The sequence below is a fragment of the Lontra canadensis genome, unplaced genomic scaffold (assembly GCF_010015895.1).
Source record: "Lontra canadensis isolate GAN:19392208 unplaced genomic scaffold, GSC_riverotter_1.0 scaffold214, whole genome shotgun sequence".
Taxonomy (NCBI): domain Eukaryota; kingdom Metazoa; phylum Chordata; class Mammalia; order Carnivora; family Mustelidae; genus Lontra; species Lontra canadensis.
The window spans coordinates 564,264-582,165 of record NW_022631208.1 but is presented as its reverse complement, the minus strand read 5'-3'; the positions used below and the strand labels follow the sequence as shown (position 1 = coordinate 582,165).

The window sequence follows — 17,902 nt, the reverse complement described above, 5'->3', positions numbered from 1 at the left end:
TGAATAGTTTATTATATTTCAATAAGTGTATCATGAATCAATAAAACAAAAGTTAAGGACAATGAGCTCATTACCAAGCCAGTTATTGATTCTCAAGTTCCAAAATAGAATAGTACAGGAAGGATACAGAGTAATGGGATTTTTGTGATAACAAAAAATTTAAGTATCTTAGAAGGACAGACCTAAAGAAATTATGACATAAAGGAATTTTTAGCAGCTACTTAAGATGTTTATCCAAGTTAATTTCTTCATCTTTTGATAATTAGAAATATGATTTGGTGTTTACTCTTCAAAATATCTTTTCAAATAAAGTCAGAGGAGTTTGCAAAAACTGAGTATTATCTTTTATTGATTAATTCCTTCAGTTTCTTATATATGTTCCTCTCTTGATTGTGAAAAATTTACCTTATTAGCTGTCTATCTTGTATCACTACGTTCATCAGCTCAGGTTGCCCTAACAAAATACCATAGAGTGGCTGAAAAACAGAAATTTATTTTCTCAGCCTAGAGGCTGCAAGGTCAAGATCAAGGTGTCAACATGGTCAGTTTCTGATAAGGTTCTCTTTAAGGGTTCTCTTCCTAGCTTATAAATCGCCCCCTTCTCACTGCATCCTTACATGGTGGTAGCAGAGAGAGTGAGCCAGCAAGGTCTCTGGTGACTCTTCTTCTAATCCCATCACGAGGGACCCACTCTTATGCTCTCATAAACCCTAATTACCTCCCAAAGTCCCAACTCCAAACACCACCAAGTTGGGGGATTTCAACATGTGAATGGGGGCAGGGCACAAACATTCACTAACAGAAAAAACACTGGCTCGAAATCGTCAGATAAATAATATGAAAAAGAACAAGTCAGCTTGTTTCCAAATAATTGCAGTAGAAAGCTTCCCTTTTTCTTCTTCTTCCTTTTATGACAAGCTATGTAAGAAAGGACTTCCTAAAAAATTAACATTAATTTCACAAAGCAGTAACTTTTAAAAACCAAGGACAGAAAATGAGACACATTATTTTGGTAAAAAACTGAGAAATGCAAATATTATTAACTAACTGGTATATTAAATAAAAACAATTTTTAATCTTCATACCTTGTTCTTGTATCAACTAAAGATTTTAAAAAAGGATTTTATTTGCTTGAGAGTGATGAGAGAAAAAGCAGAGAGACACAGGGAGACACAGACTCCCTGCTGAGCAAAGCCTGATGTGAGACTCAATCCAAGGGCTTTGAGATCACAACCTGAGCTGAAGGCAGATGCTTAACCAAATGAGCCACCCAGATGCCCCTCAATTAAAGATTCTTAAAATGATTTAAAGCACTTGGATGCCCTGGATGTAATATAATGCACAATAACATTTCTAGATTACATTTTCACAGATATTATTAAAAGGAACAGTAAATAGCATATTGTTTTCACTCAGAATGTGGAAAACTAAAGTAGTAAAACAAAACTGACAAAACTGCAATTGGTTTGTGTGGGATTTTACCTACTTTTAATAGTTATTTTTATTTCATACTTCATACATTTGAGGGTGTAAGAATATAAGGGTATATTAAGGGTATATAAGAATACAAGGGTATATTTTTCTTGATTGAACAAAATTTTTCATGCAAAAATACTTAAATACAGCTCTCTAAGAGCATTTCCACAATGACTATAAAGTGAATAGAAAGCACTTTTCAAGTTTTCAAGTGGAAGTGTATGGGAAAGTAGGACAAAAGGTGGGGCTGAGATTCAGAGTTTGACTTGGCAAGGCAAGGTCATCCAATTAACAGGTTGCAGGGGTATGGATGGCACCCAAATTTTCTTGTCTAAAAATGCTGCAGATTAGTGTATTCAAGAAGAGGAAGAAAATCTAATTATAGTTGAGATCATTTTATACCAGAAAACAACTGTAGAAACTAACTTTTAATTTTTCAAAACTCAATTAGGTGTGTGTATGGTCCGTTGGTATCCAGCTGTAACACCTGCCTGTTTCCGTAAGTACCATGTTCCACCACAACCCCAGCTTCAGCACACTTGCTGTTGGCAGCCAGTTCTTTCTCACACAGAGTCACAAATTGGGAATAAAGTTCTAAGCCTTCTTCTTTTCCAGAGTTACAGTGATACTGCATGTTTCTTCCTTTTACTTTCCCCCCAAGGGTGGCTTGAGGGATGATCAGAACATTGCCAGGTAGATCCAATATAGACACATGCTTGCCATTTTCTGTTTCACTTAACTTCACATTTAACAGTGTATTAACTGGGTGGGGAATAAAGGGAAAATATCTTGAAGTGAGAAACAAACATAAAGAAAACGAATAATCATCCAGTCAGCAAATCTCATGTTTAAAATCTAGTTTGTTGGCTCATGCTTTTTACCTAAAATCTCTATTCAGATTTAAAGAACTGCTTCATCTAAGCAAGAAAAATAAGGCAAGTTTCATGCAAAAAATGGCACGATGTTTTAAATCTACTGGGCAGTCAAGATTTCCTAACAATAAATTGATGAAGTAAAGGACTAAAAATTAACCGTATACCAAAAACCTCAAAATATTGTTGCCCCTGCCTCTTTGTTCCTTTTTTTTTTTTTTTTTTAAAGATTTTATTTATTTATTTGACAGACAGAGATCACAAGTAGGCAGAGAGGCAGGCAGAGAGAGAGGAGGAAGCAGGCTCCCCGCTGAGCAGAGAGCCCGATGCGGGGCTCGATCACAGAACCCTGGGATCATGACCTGAGCCGAAGGCAGAGGCTTAACCTGCTGAGCCACCCAGGCGCCCCTCTTTGTTCCTTTTTATATTCCATAAGCAATCCTCATTGGAAAAAGGCCATGATGAATCCTCCTCACACCAAATTCTGCTTTACAACAAAGAATATTAAATAGAAATCTTAGAGTAACTTAATTGACTAGAGTTCTAAGCTGAAACAAAGTTTCCAGGTTTATTCTGATTATAAACCAGATAATTTTACGGTTTCATAATCTCAAAGGTACTACTTAACAAAGTATAATCATATGACAAATGTAACCCAGGGAGAAGAGTAAAGGTGAAGCAAACATCATCAGAAACTCACTGTTACAACCAAAAAAGTAAGTCAAAAGATACATTGGTATTATGTTCATATATACACAAGAAAACATGGTGTTATTATTTTTATGGCACTGATGAAATTATACTCATAACTAGTAAGAACTGTCAAAAAAGCCATAAATATCTACGTGTGGCTAAAGATTTAAACCTAGAAAAGCTGTTTACATCTCAACATTAGTCATTTTCAAGACAATAAACAAAAGAAACACCTACTATGAAGAGCCTTAAGGTCTTCTTGGCTCTGTAAAGGGTATAAATACCTTCTGCTTATAAAGAATATTTCTCAAGAATACCTAGGTGGCTTGTTGGTGAAGCGTCCAACTCTTGATTTTGGCTCAGGTCAAGATCTCAGGGTGGTGAGATCAAGCCCCCTGTCAGGCTCCGTGCACAGCATGGAGTCCGCTTCAGATTCTCTCTTTTCTCTTTCTCTGCCCCTCCGCATGCTTGCATATGCATACACACTCTGTCTCTCAAATAAATAAAATCTTTAAAAAAAAGGACTACTCCTCAGAGGACAAATGATAAACTATAGAGATCTCACACTCCTACCAGTAATTAAGCTTGAAAATGTATGCTTTCTAATAGGGTAGTCAATGGTTTCAAGTGCTGGAGGGTTTGTAGTAAATATTAGTAAGGACCCAGTATGGTTGCCCCACTCTACAAATCACGGAATTAATCTGGTAGAAACCTGCCAAGATGAACACCCAAATGAATTTCTAAGATATGCATTAAGCACTATCAATTTTCAACTAATTTCTATTTTAAAATACCTCTAATTTTCTCTATGATGAATAGGACTTTGCTATAGAGCCAGCAGTTGTTATTGATTGCTTCTAAGGAAACTGTAACTCTCCAGAGCACTTAGCTCCAAGGGAAATACCTACCCAGCTATCCAGGCCTCAGGCTAGTGACACACTAAGTAGACAATTTTGAAATTAACAGGCGAGCGAGGTTAAGTACAATTTATTATACTTCCACACACCTCCCTCTACTGGCTATAACTGAGAATTCAATTAATGCGGTTAGTATACAAATAACAGAATGTAGAAATAAACATAATACAAATACAAATGTCAGGAAGTAGAATTAAAATGAGACAATGAATTAATGGCATGTTGAAAACGCAAATATCTTAAGACAGGTTATCAATTAAGTATCTCTAATGATGTATATGGGAAGTTAAGCTTTGACAGGTCCCTGGATCTCAGTTCAATTATACTGAAGATGAATTGAGAAAGATTCTGCACATCTCTATGTTAGCCACATAACTTCAGACTTCATGGATCTAACTGGTTATGTTCCCAAGGGGTACATGATTTGATTAGAAAGATATGAACTCATTTAATAAGTATGAGGTGAAGTTTAAGAGAATCCCATCACACTGGCTTACTTTGCCTAGAATAGAGGGAAGTACAAGCTAATGGTATCAGTAATAGATGGTCTTTTTTTGTTTATAACTTACACCAGCAGAATGGGATAGAATCACAGTTCTTTACTGAGAATCATAGTATACACAGTTTTGTTTTAGACTGTCCACTAAAAGAGTTAAGGTGGACCTCCTAGTTCATCACAATCTTAATGTATGTATTCAAAGTGAACTTAGACACAGATGGAAACACACAGGATTTATTTAGTATAACACAAAATGTAGTTTGGATTTGGTTGGTTCATTTCATTTTATTATGTGTAAAGTGTAAAGTCTAAAACAACTGTAGGAGTCAATCTTAAGTACAATGACGAAAATTTTCTTCCTGTTTTCACAGATTTCTACTATACTTTTTATGGCCAATGAAGATTTAATTCAAGGCAAAATATTAACTTAGGAAAAGGGACAGAATGTCCAATACCCAAGCAATAAGTTTTGGCAAATCATCCTCTGTAATGGGAGTCCTCATTTCATTTGCTCTCTTTTTTAAAGTAATCTCTATAACCAACATGGGGCTTGAACTCATGATCTTGAGATCAAGAGTTGCATGCTCCACTGACTGAGCCAGCCACGTGCCCCCCTCATTTACTCTTTAAACCCTGTAAAGCTCCCTATTGTCTTCCAGAATCAAATTTCAAACCATTGTTATTGGCATTCCACCCTCACCTGTCGTAGTCCTTTAAGTCTAGTTTTCATCCCCTGACAAAGTTGCCAAATATGTTTAATGTCTTGGTATACAATTAACTCTAGGAGTTTATAGTCTTTTGCCCCAGAGGTTCCTCACTGGGCTATTTACCTTAGAGTTCCACTACTTGAAGCTCTTCTAGGTTAACTTCTGCATGTTGCAACTACCCATTTGTTTAATTTATATTTCTTATTAATGCAACTAATGGGTGCTGTCCTCTACTAATAAGGAGAATATAACATGTCCCAACCTTAGGGATAGCTTCATTAATTCAGGTATTTTTGTACATAATTATTTTATCAAATACTACCTAGTACTTGATGTGGTTTTCTGAAACTATGCGATTATCACAATGTGCAGTGCTATGGACTATCAGGGATAGTGGAGAACTGCAGGCAGGTAAATTAGTGTTCAGAAGTAAGTGAACACTGACCCTGCTTTTCTGTCCCTGGAGGAGGTGTGGCTGTGAAGACACTGAGCTTTGTTCAAGATCGGGAGAACCTTATGTTTACATACACTTCTTATTAAAAAAAGGTGCATAACTAGTTAGTTAAAATGTTTCCATAATAACGACATAAGACTTAGCTGTCCTGATTTGATGGGACCCACATCTTGCACATAACATGTCACCTACACGCTCCTGTCAGGAACTGTGGGACACAAGGAAACTATATTAAGAAATGAAGCATCTGCTTTCTTCCTATGTGGCCACCCTGCATCTAACCAGTTTCTGTTAAAAACATAGCTGAATCTCAAGTGTGTTGTCTGTGTGTGCACGTGTGTGTGTACACTCTTCTAAACCAATCTATAAGCCACGTGAAATGTGCAGATATTTTCAAAGAATTCCACCACACTTGCTTACTTTAAACTTTAGAAAAGGCAAAAATAGCTAAAGCCAACAACCGTAGTAGAGTTAATTCATTCAAAACTTACCAGTACAACTTAAGATTGTGGTTTATCTATCTATCTTCTGGTTCATCTATCTGTTGCTATTCATTTTAAACTTTTAAAAAGCAAACATCAAATACGTACCCATTTTGGGAATAAGTTCTTTATTAGCTCCTTTGAAAAAACACACGTAGATTACTAATCCTCTCTGAACCTATGAGAAATCACCAAAGAAAACTCAGATTAGAAAAAAACTACATAGGGATACAGAGGTAAATGAATAAAACTATGAAACTGTTAAATGGAGATTAAACCCAAAAGAAGAGAAATATATTTTTATAACAGATATGATTTCTTAAATATGTGAGAAAACAAAGTCTTTTCCAGTATTCAATCACCTCAATTATCATTTCTTGCAAGAATTAAGTTTAAGATATAACCAAGAGCAGGGGCACCTGGGTGGGGTTAAGCTGCTGCCTTTGGCTCAGGTCATGATCTCAGGGTCCTGGGATCGAGCCCTGCCTGCATTGGGCTCTTTGCTCAGCGGGGAGCCTGCTTCTCTCTCTCTCTGCCTGCCTCTCTGCCTACTTGTGATCTTTCTCTGTCAAATAAATAAATAAAATCTTAAAAAAAAAAAAAGATATAACCAAGAGCAGTGAGGATCACAAGTTGTACACTCAAACATTTACTTCTAGTCAAAGTCATTATGACTATGAACCAGCCTCCTCTCCCTTAAGTAAGCTGACACTTGGAAATGCTTAGTCTGCAGAGCCCCATTTATTCAGCACCAAATGAATCCACAGTATATAAAATATGGGTGATGTATAAGCAACAGCATGACTGATGTCTTTTGACATCATTACTCTTTATTCCTCCAAATCCATTTACTCGCAGGTTATAAAACTAAGGGTCTGACTCTACTTCAATAAATTCCAAGAAACTGCCCAATTATTTTTTGTTATTCTCAATGCTTCCAATCAACATAGTGATTAAGGTTTGATACTGCATTTATGATATTAAGTTCTACATCATGAGGTTGCCTGTTATCAGGAATGTAAGATTTTTTTTTTTTTTTTTTTTTTTTTTTAAAGAGAGAGTGCACTGAGGGGAGGAGGCAGAGTATCCCAGGCAGGCTCCACCTTCAGCACAAAGCCCACCTAAGTGGGGCTTGATCCCATGACTGAGATCATGACCTAAGTTGAAACTGAGTTGGACACCCAAATGGCTGAACCACCCGGGGGCCTCAGGAATGCAAGCTTTTAAATATAATGACTTGGATATTTCTTTATTAGCTCTTGCAAGATATATATGGAAAAGAGAGAAATGATAAATAACTCTGATTTTGCCACCGAATCATTGAATTCTTATTTTGTAGATTAACCTGGTTGAGTCCAAGAGCTATTATAAAGATTAAATAAATTAATATTTGTAACGTGCTTAAAACAGTACCTATTTCATAGCAAGAGCTATATAAGTGTTTATTAAATTAGTCTGTAAAAATAAATTTAAGGGCTAAAGCACAATTTATTTTACATTTTAATTCCCAAAGCACTTTATAGACATGATAGGGACTCAATTTATCCATTGTTTGCATTTAAGGTCAACTATATCTCATAGGCTCTATGTGTTATCTAAATATGTCTTCTATATAAACGTAACAGCAGTTTTGCACTCACAGTTGATTTACTGGAAAACAAGTAACTTTTTAAGAAGTGCAAATGTGCTTCTGGAATAAGCAAAGGTCTCCAAAGCACACCCATAGTATGGAGCTGGCAGGATGAATGATACAGATATTTGCACCACTGTCACAGGCCACTCCACTGGGATTAATTTAGTACCAGCCCAAATCTCAAGCACATTCAGTCAAAACCTCAGGCATATTTGTATTTGGACACTTGAAATGTCAGAATTATCTATCTAATGATATGCAGAAAATAGACACGTGTTCTTTCCACCTACCATACTTCCTCCTCAGTAAGGTATTTTCTTTTAGTTTATTCTAGTAATAGATCTTAAGTTGTGACCTACAAATTCCCCCTCTTCAAGTCAGAACCACTTTTCTTGTAGCTTCATTTGGTAGAAAACATTTTACATGTACACGAAATCACATATAATTCCCACCATAGTTTTGTTTTGTTTTAAATTTTAAAGATTGATTGATTGATTGATTGATTTTAGGAGCAGAGACAGAGACCAAGCACATGCATTACCACCAGGAGGCATAGAGGGAGAGAATCTTTAAGCAGACTCCCTGCTGCAGGCAGAGTCCAATGCAGAGCTGGATCCCAGGATTCATGAGATCATGACCCCAAATGAAACCAAGAATCAGACACTTAACCAACTAAGCCACTCAGGCACCCCTCTCACTGCAATTTTTAAAAAGTTCACCTTCCGAAAGAAAAACAGCCCGTGACAGCAAAGGTCTAAATGAATAAAACTGAGATCACAAGTACCTTTCAAATCTTTTGACAAAACAGTATTTCCCTTAGAAAAAATTGTAACTTAGAATAGGGAAGAGCATGTCTGAGGAAGAAGAAAAAATTTACTTTCTCACTAACTGTCAGCTCTTTATATTAATTTAGATATGTGTGGGAGTGAAAGGGAAAGCTTTAGAATAGCTTTTAAAGTTTAGGAACACAAACTGATAGTTTGGAAGGCTGCGATAAAAATACCTGACTTTGCATAAGGAACTGTGGCATGAAGAATATAAAAAGATTTAAAAAATGGAAGAAATCTCAATGATTACTAGTTTGGAATTTATAGCCCCAAGAGTTAACTATAAAAATAGGCAATTCTTTGGATAGGATGACAAATAAATTCCACAGTAGGAAGAGAAATCAAGACCTCAAAAAGGGGGGGCTCATAACAAAAACAAACATGAATTTCTGAGAAAGAAATGGGTAGGGGGACATACAGGAGTACTTATGTTTATAAATATTTCTAAATTATCAGAGAGTAATAGATTCTGATTTAAGAATAACCACCCACATATCATAGTTTATGGATCATATTTAACATAATGACGAGGGTTGTGTTAAGGAATGCTAGATCTGGGACCGAATCCAGCAGATGAGTGAAGATGCTACTTCTACATTAAGTTTTCGAGTAGCTCCAGAAGCCTTAATTATCAACTAATTTTTTCTTCATTTTAACTTACTCCAAAAATAGGTCAGGGGCATTAAAGAACATTGTTTTTTTGCATAAACTTGGGGCTGGGTCTCTTTAAAGAGCAAATCCTAAAGTAGAAGGAAATCCTATCTCTGCAAAGGTTTTAAACTCTCCTGAGGAACTGTGTTCAACAACAACGCAACATTCTAGTAAAAGTTGTAGTCTTTGTTTCTAGTTGCAAATACATAAATTTTTTAAGTTTCATGAAAAAAGGTTTCACGGGAAGTCTCATTTCTGTGCCTAGCTGCAGGGTACCTAAGAGGGAATTCCACGGGATCTGCAGCACAGGTCGGAACAGGTCTTCAACATTTGCAACTAATCTAACCTACACGGTCAAACCAGACCAGCACTAAGGCGTGGAAAGGCCCTCCCTCGTCTGAAGCAAGAGATCTGAGACGGTCAGTCCTCAGGTCTACCGAGTGCAGGTAGGCAGAAGGTGAGAGGAAAGTCAAATTCCTGCGGTCCTAAGCAGGGGACACACTCTTCTGCCTGCGTAATAGGTACGACAGAGAAGGGCTGGGGCCGGCTGGGCAGTTCTGCGCGGACGAGCCGAGCTGGCAGACCTCTTCGGGAGTAGGTCTGCAGGCCGAGCGGAAGTTCGCACCGCCCACAGCACGTGTTGGCGCCACGCACCGCCCGCGCGGAAAGAGACGGGGGGCGTGGTCCCAAATTACCAAAAGAATGCGGGAAGGCCCGCCCCTGCACGCGGCACCGGGAGTGGCGGGGCTAACGTTACCTCCACCCACTGGCTCTCGGCGTCTTCCTCGGCCGGGCGTACTTGCAGCCTGGCGTGCAGACACTGCTGCAATAGCGCCCGGGCCTGAGGTATCCGGCCGCTCTCGGCCATGGTTCGAATCCGCGTGGCAACCAGACACGTTCGAGGATCGCGCTGCGCAGGCTCCGCCTCCAGCGCGCCGGGAGGACGTGGCAGATCGTGGCGGCGGGGCGTTCTAATGGCGCGTGGCACCACCCCTAGGTGGGCGGGGCCGCTGCCTGGCTCCAGGGTGACCCGGATGTGTGGTCTTCAAAGACAATGCACTTAACTCCTACCCTGAAACTATCCGAATTTACAGAAAGCGCTAAGCGGTAAGCGTATACTTTCAACAGGTGGGAAGACTCATTGGATCTCTTTCCTACACACCATTTAAAGAAAGAGATTTCAGATTAGAAAGCTTAAGTTTCCAGACGTTGAGAAATTTTAAAATTTTAAGTCTTTATTATGCCCGTTATGGAGGTAGATAAATAGAACGCATCAATTGAATCACGAAACAAGCAGAAATGGAACTAAAAGGCATAAATCTTTAAAAAATTTCCTTACTCCAATCAGTAAAACAAGATACCTCCTCTATCAGGAATACTAGAAATCATTCTGATGCTGTAGTTTTGGAAAGATGTTGGTATGCTATGTGAATACACTCTTGGAGTGAAGTTCTTTAGAGAATATCCTGGCTAAAAACATTCGTATCCAAGAAAGTGTGTCATTGTTGATAAAATTTTTATCGTGCTGCTAAGGGAAAAATAAAACATGTTCTGATGAACATAATGATGCTAAATTTTGTGGGGTTTCCTGTAAGTAGATATTAGAATGTAAATAAAATTAGACAAAGCCTTGATCTTCTTTCCCACACAACCTGTTGCTTGAACATGCATCAGATTAGCATTCTTTTTCTATGGGCTTGGAGGGTTTAGATGAGGAATAATAGTGCTACCATGATTGCATTACTCAGGTCATTGATTTGGGCTCAGTTGACACAATATGCCTATACATTCGGGTCTGTTGTTTTAGAAGATGACATCACTGACAGTGTTTTTATCCATATAAAGTAGTGTGACTGAAGAAAATAATCCATGCATATTCAACGGTCCTTTCTACACAAAAGTGAAGCTGCCTGTTTGCTGGTTATCTTGCAGGCTGCTTTATATTTTTTGTAAAAACCAAAAAGCAAAATCTCACATTATCTCTGATTGCTGCATTGCAGGGTGTCCTGCATTTGTTGACATTAGTCTACAAAGCACAGACAAGCTGCATTGTTTGTGTCTTTATTTCATTATAAATATTGAATCTCTTTTCTCTTCACTCCCGGACTTAAGTTTTACAGGGCTATAAGGAACTTTGACATAAAGGCCTTTAGCCTTGACCCAGAGTAAGAGAGGCCTATGATGTCCATTTGTATATGAGTACAGAAGACAGTAAGTTCTTTTGAAAATAGGATATATGGTTCCCAGAGATCCTTCCACAGTGAAGGGACGTTAGCAAATTGGGCACTCCTTCCTGTGAATAGGTGGAGTCTGCTTGGTAATGGCTAATCTCTCAAAAGTCACCAGTTGCGTTAAACCTTTCTGTTAGGTGAGAATGTCTTGGACACTACTGCAGGTAGTAATAGGTTGTGACTCATTTATTCTTTCCTTCCACCTGCAGAGGGCAGTAGAGAGTAGGCACTAAGGTATTCCTTGCTGTATTTTATTTTTTGACCTAATCTCTTTCCACAAAGAATTCAAGAAGGCAAGACATACATGCAATAAAACAGTAAAATGTGAATAAACATAAAGCACTAGGAGTAAGGAAAATAGAATTTTATCAGTAAGTCCCAGTGGGAGAAATTGGAAACAAATAGATAAACAATGTTTCTTGCCTGGAGTGCTGAGATGGTAAGAGTATGCAGCAGTCTTCACAGATATATCACTTTTGATTACAAAACAGTTATCTCCGGGGCGCCTGGGTGGCTCAGTCATCTGCCTTTGGCTCAGGTCATGATCCCAGGATCCTGGGATGGAGCCCCGCATCTGGCTCCCTGTTCAGTGGGAAGCCTGCTTCTCCCTCTCTCACCCCTGCTGCTTGTGTTCCCTCTCTCCCTGTCTCTCTGTCAAATAAATAAATAACTAAAATCTTAAAACAAAACAAAACAAAACCAAAACTCCTTAAAAAAAAAAAGTTGCATCCATTGTCAATCAATCAAGAAGAGTCTGTAAATTAACCAGGAGCATTTATTTTGGGGATTTAGGGATTACAATCCTGTACCCACAATCCTGGACTGAAATTGAAAGTGTGTTCAGAATTGAAAGTGCAAAGTGCAGACATATAAAGATAAAGACCAGGAAGTTATATGACTTTCTTCGATTGAATTGTGATTGGTGCAGACAGAGTTAAAATGACTAATAAACAATGAGCTATTTAGCTGAGAGAGATTACATTATCTCTATTTCAGTCCAAAGTAGAAGGATGTGTTCTGGAAGGTGGTGGGGGTGCAACTGACAAAAATCAAAAGTCCAGGGTGTTCCAAAAATTGAAACAGAGGTCCATATACCTTCTTCTATACTCCCCTGATCCTATTTTCAAATGACTCTCTTAGCAATGTTTACTTCACTTTGGAATATTTTTTCATACCATCATATATAATGTTGAGGTGGTGCACATCATACAATTTCCTTCAATTTTAAAGTAAAAGGTGAGAGACGACTGGGTGGCTTGGTTGGTTAAGCATCTACCTTAGGCTCAGATCATGATCCTGGGGTCCTGGGACCAAGCTCTTAAAAAAAAAGGAAGTAAAAGGCGAAGTGCATCATTAAGTTGGCTCTAGGGGAGGTTGGTGGTTGAACAGGAGCATAAGAGTATGCAAGAAATCACTGTCTGAGCAGGAATAGTTTTTGAACAGTTGTAGTGCTACAGATCATAGGGCTAGTAGGTTATGCAGGAATGCATTCTAGGCCCTCTGAGATGGTACAGTGATTAATTTAGAGTTTTGTGGTTTTTTAATTTTTTATAAACATATAATATATTTTTATCCCCAGGGGTAAGGTCTGTGAATCGCCAGGTTTACACACTTCACAGCACTCACCTTAGCACATACCCTCCCCAATGTCCATACCCCCACCCCCCTCTCCCAACACCCTCCCCCCAGCAACCCTCAGTTTGTTTTGTGAGATTACGAGTCACTTATGGTTTGTCTCCCTCCCAATCCCATCTTGTTTCATTTATTCTTCTCCTACCCCCTTAACCCCTCATGTTGCATCTCCACTTCCTCATATCAGGGAGATCATATGATAGTTGTCTTTCTCTGACTGACTTATTTCACTAAGCATGATACCCTCTAGTTCCATCCACGTCGTTGCAAATGGCAAGTTTTGTGGTTTTTTTAAGGATTTTACTTACTTGACAGATAGAAAGGGAGAGAGCGCAAGCAGGGGGAGTGGCAGGCAGAGGGAGAGGGAGAAGCAGGCTCCCTGCTGAACAGAGAGTTGGATGTGGGGCTTGATCAGAGAACCCTGGGATCATGACCTGAGCCAGAGGCAGATGCTTAACCAACTGAGCCACCTGGGGCCCCAAGATAGATGTTTTAATCTTATAGAGGTTGGAAGAAATCTAGGCCCCCCCACTTGAAAGCTCTGAGATTTATTTTTTTCGGTAGTTAGCGAGGTGATCAGGTTCTGAGAAATTAGTTCACAATAACTATAATGCACACAAATTGGGGTAGAACCAGAATACTAATTTATTCATTTACAATAAGAAATATTGCTGTGACACAGAGTGGAAATCCTCACATAGGGCATGATCAACACCTTTGCCCTTGTGTTCAAGCATGTATACTATGTCATGTTCAGAAGTCTCCTAATTTCTTATGAGAGATAGTCACTCTTCTACCAGAGCACAGGAAACTGAGGTTGGAAAGACCCTTGTGAATTCTGGCTTGGCCACATGCATTAAGACTGTGAGGAAAGAGGAAGCAAACATATTTAAATAAGAGCCTGAAACAAAAAAGTCCAAAGGTAAATGCTCCAAACTGCAGGTCTGTATTTTGTCAGGAAGCCTCTTCTTACACAGGCAGAAACTGAAGCCAGCAATGTTAATCCAGTCAAAGCCTCTCTAGGTGGAAATCCGAGGCCTGGGAAAATGACAGTTGCCCAGCTAAGAGCTGAGTCTATCTTTTAACATGAATAGTTTGTACAACCAGGTAGAAGATGGGATTTGGAACTTGATATTGATTGTTCTTTTGTTCAATTTGCTTTTTAAAATTATTTTGTTACTGTACCATTTGCTGGTGGGTTGCCTAGGTAACTTGATATTGCAAGTGCTTTTAACTCTAAGGCAGTGATGGATATCTGGCAGTCTGTAGGTTTTCCCCCTGGTAGGCTAATAAATTACCTTGATCTTTGGGTTATTTTTCAGTCCACAGTGTTGTGATAGCTTAGCAAAGCATTGCATAACCCTTTGAATATTTGTATAGTTGTGCTAGCCATTTTGTCAAGTCAGGCCAGCTGTTGTAAGGGCTTTTTTTTTTTTTTTAAAGATTTATACATTTATTTTAGGGGGGGGCAGAGAGCGAGGTAGAGGGAAACTCAAGGCGCCAACTCCACACTGAGCAAGGAGCCTGATGCGGCGCTTAATTTCAGGACCTTGAGCTCACGACCTGAGCTGAAACCAAGAGTCGGGTGCTTAACCAACTGTGCCATCCAGGCACCCCCATTTTATACTTTATGTTTTATAATTTGGACACCTGCATCCTTTGTAGGAAAAACAAACAAACAAACAAACCAAAACCATGGAAGATTTTGAATGGACAGAAGAGATTTCTAGATATCCTTTTAAGACAATGCTGGAGCCTCTGGAGATACTTTTGGTCCTAAGGGGCTATTTAGGATTTGTCTTGACTAGGCTGTCTTATAACTCTTTAGAGATAGAAGTTAACTTGTTCAACACAAATTGTAAGCAAATTGTTCCTGTCCATAAAAAATGTAAAATTTAATTATTACTCTGTGGATGCTGACTGATTTTGTCCATTTTACATCCCTTTGTAAATTCATTTCAGCATTCCTTTCCCAATCATACTTGTGTAGCACCTTGAGTTTTCTCTGTCTTTTGAAAATAAACTTTAAATTTCATAGTAGATTTAGATGTGTAGAAAAGATGCAAAAATAGTATAGAGTTCTTATATACCCCTCACCCAATTCCCCCTTTATTCACATCTCAAATTACTATGGTATGTTTGTCACAACTAAGGAAACAGTGCTGGTATGTTAATTAAACTCTATCCTTTTTTCAGATTTCTTTAGTTTTTTCACTAAATCCTTTTTCTGGAATCCATCCAGGATACCACATTACATTTAGTTACATGTTTCCTCAGGCTGTGGCTGTTTCTCAGATTTTTCTTGTTTTTGATGACCTTGGCAGTTTTGGAGAACACTGGTCAGCTACATTGTAAGATGTCCCTCCCTCTATGGAAATTTGATATTTCCTCATGACTAGACCAAGGTTATGGGTTTTTGAAGGAGGATCACAGAGGTGAAGTGCCATTCTTATTACATCATATCAAGGGTACATGTTGACATGTCTTCTTTGCTGATGATATTAACCTTGATATTAACCTTGATTAACCGGAATAAAGTTAAACCTTCCTTCCCCGTCCATAATATACTCTTTGGAAACAAATTCCTTAACACAGCCCATACTCAAGGGGTGTCACTATACACATTTTTGAGTGGGGGGTATCAGCATAAATTATTTGAAATGAGCCCTCTTTTGAGCCTTACTGTTTTTTTCCTTATTGAGTTAAATATTAATGAAGTAAAAATCTTTCACACATGTTGATTTTATATTTGTATGAGAGTTTGCAAGTTTATTCTTTTAAAACTTATCCTCTCATATTCCCCTCCCAAAAAATGTTGTGGAAATTATCTTTTATATAGTTCTTTGACATCCATGAGTAAATGCCATACACATTATTTTGAAGAGAAGATACAGAATATTATTTATAGTCAAAGAAAAAAACAAGCTTTTTTAAATTAAAAATATACTTTTTTTTTTTTTTTTTTAAATCACACTAACTGTCAGTCAGAGTCCCATCAGGAATTGAATACATTCTAAATAGGATAACCTGGGAAGTTATTTACAAAGGGACTATTTGCAAAGGTGTGGGTGTAGAGGAACTACGGGGGTAGTGTAGTAACCCAGGGCATGGTAGCAGCTGATATGTTTGTTACCCATCCCCCGGCCTGAAGGGAGAAAGGGAGGGAGTCTGGAATTAAGAGGTAGAGACTTACACAGACCCTTAAGAGAAGGAGTTGACTTTCTTCCAAGAAGCTCAGCCAAGTCCAGTTGACCCTTTTGGAGACAGTTAGGAAAATAAATACCTGACCCCATTTTCCATCTTCCATGCATTTCCTGCCAGAGCTCCCCATTGGCATACCTCTACCAGAAGCTAGGAAGCAGAAGACTTGTTGCTGACCCAGGCTCTGGGGCAGAAGACAGGGTAGAGAACGCTTGAATGTGGATCTGGAAGGAAGCAAAAGGCCCCAAGCTCACTGACTGAGGAAGATGTTTTAAAGGCCACAATGGGGACTCTTTTGTCATCCTTTTGTTGGAAGATGACAGCTAGGGAGACAGAGATAGCTGAGTTAACATTTCTAATGGAGCTCCTTAATTTCTCGAAGAGTTGAGAGAAGTGAAGTTAGACTTCGTGAATTATCAGTGTGAGATGAGCCAAGGTCCTTGCATTACAGCTCCTCCCACCTTCACTGCCACCCCGTCCTTTTTTCCCAAGTCATTGGAGGTATGGCTAAGACCTCAGGGAAGAAATTTTTTTTTTAAAGGTTTTTTATTTATTTATTGACAGGCAGAGATCACAAGTAGGCAGAGAGGCAGGCAGAGAGAGAGGAAGGGAAGCAGGCTCCCTGCTGAGCAGAGAGCCTGATGTGGGGCTTGATCTCAGAACCCCGGGATCATGATCTGAGTCGAAGGCAGAGGCTTTAACCCACTGAGCCACCCAGGTGCTCCCAGGGAAGAAATTTTGCTGGGATCCTTGCCTTGGTGAAAATGCCATCTACACAGCTCAACTTGCATGGCAGAAAGAGATGGAGCTGCTGCTTCCAAGGAGAATTGGATAAGAGGTATGTTATAGGAGACCATTAAAGACCCAAGTCCTTAGAGCTCTTCTGGAATCCTTTGCTCCTTGAGGGAAGGGACTTGGAATCAGATCTGATTTGATATAGAAAAAAATAATGAACCACGTTTACTGTTTCTGAGTGTTGTAACCAAATAAAGTTGATATTGACTCCTACAGGAAGTGAATAATAATAGAAATTTCCACAAAGAATTGTTCATATATACCTAAATCTTCAATTGCATTTGCTTGAGATGGAAGAGGGAAAGCTGGTGTTCTCAGAGACAGTTCCCTGTTTGTCTGTTCCTTTTGACAAGTGAAAGAAATATTATAGATTCTTAGTTTGCTTAAGGAAGAACATTCTAAAAACCTCACAAATAGAATTCTAACTCCAGAATTAATTTATAAGTGCATGCATGTATTTATCCAATTGTTTATAAGCATTTATCTATCATGTTAGATACCAAGTTAGGTGCTGGAAATACAGGAGGAATTAGATGAAGGTTTTACTCTCAGGGAACTTAGAATTTAGTAAAGTGACAAGGAAAATTATGGGGGAGCATTAGAAAAACTGTTTCTCTTTCTACCAGTGTGTTCTTTCCCTCCCAATAGGGAAAAGACAGGACTTGGAAGGGAGACCACCTCCTGGAAACTGAGTTAAACTAAACTGGGGTGACTGGCCTTAACTGGAAGGAAGATAAGGTCTTCGACCCAAACAATTTGGCATAAACTGGATTTTCTGGGCCATATCACAACTAGGCAACTTTTTTCTTAGTCACCAACTGACTCTCTCTTC

General features: G+C 38.7%; 1 protein-coding gene across 1 annotated transcript; it reads right to left on the bottom strand.

Moving 5' to 3' along the window:
- Positions 1-1,228: 1,228 nt before the first annotated feature.
- DTD2 (D-aminoacyl-tRNA deacylase 2) lies at positions 1,229-10,116 on the bottom strand. The gene is made up of 3 exons (XM_032848889.1): positions 9,969-10,116; positions 6,209-6,278; positions 1,229-2,238 (listed from the first exon to the last, which is right to left on the bottom strand). Exons 1-3 carry the CDS (start codon positions 10,077-10,079, stop codon positions 1,913-1,915), a joined length of 507 nt encoding a protein of 168 aa, XP_032704780.1. The 5' UTR covers positions 10,080-10,116; the 3' UTR covers positions 1,229-1,912.
- Between the last annotated feature and the right edge of the window lie 7,786 nt (positions 10,117-17,902).

Bases quoted from the DNA above. Each gene is read 5' to 3' on its own strand.
- DTD2 (XM_032848889.1), bottom strand. From the start codon at position 10,079: ATGGCCGAGAGCGGCCGGATACCTCAGGCCCGGGCGCTATTGCAGCAG. The intron at 6,279-9,968 runs GTAACGTTAGCC...GATTTCTCATAG, and splicing joins CCGAGAGCCAGTGGGTGGAG to GTTCAGAGAGGATTAGTAAT. The intron at 2,239-6,208 runs GTACGTATTTGA...TTCCCCACCCAG, and splicing joins AGAACTTATTCCCAAAATGG to TTAATACACTGTTAAATGTG.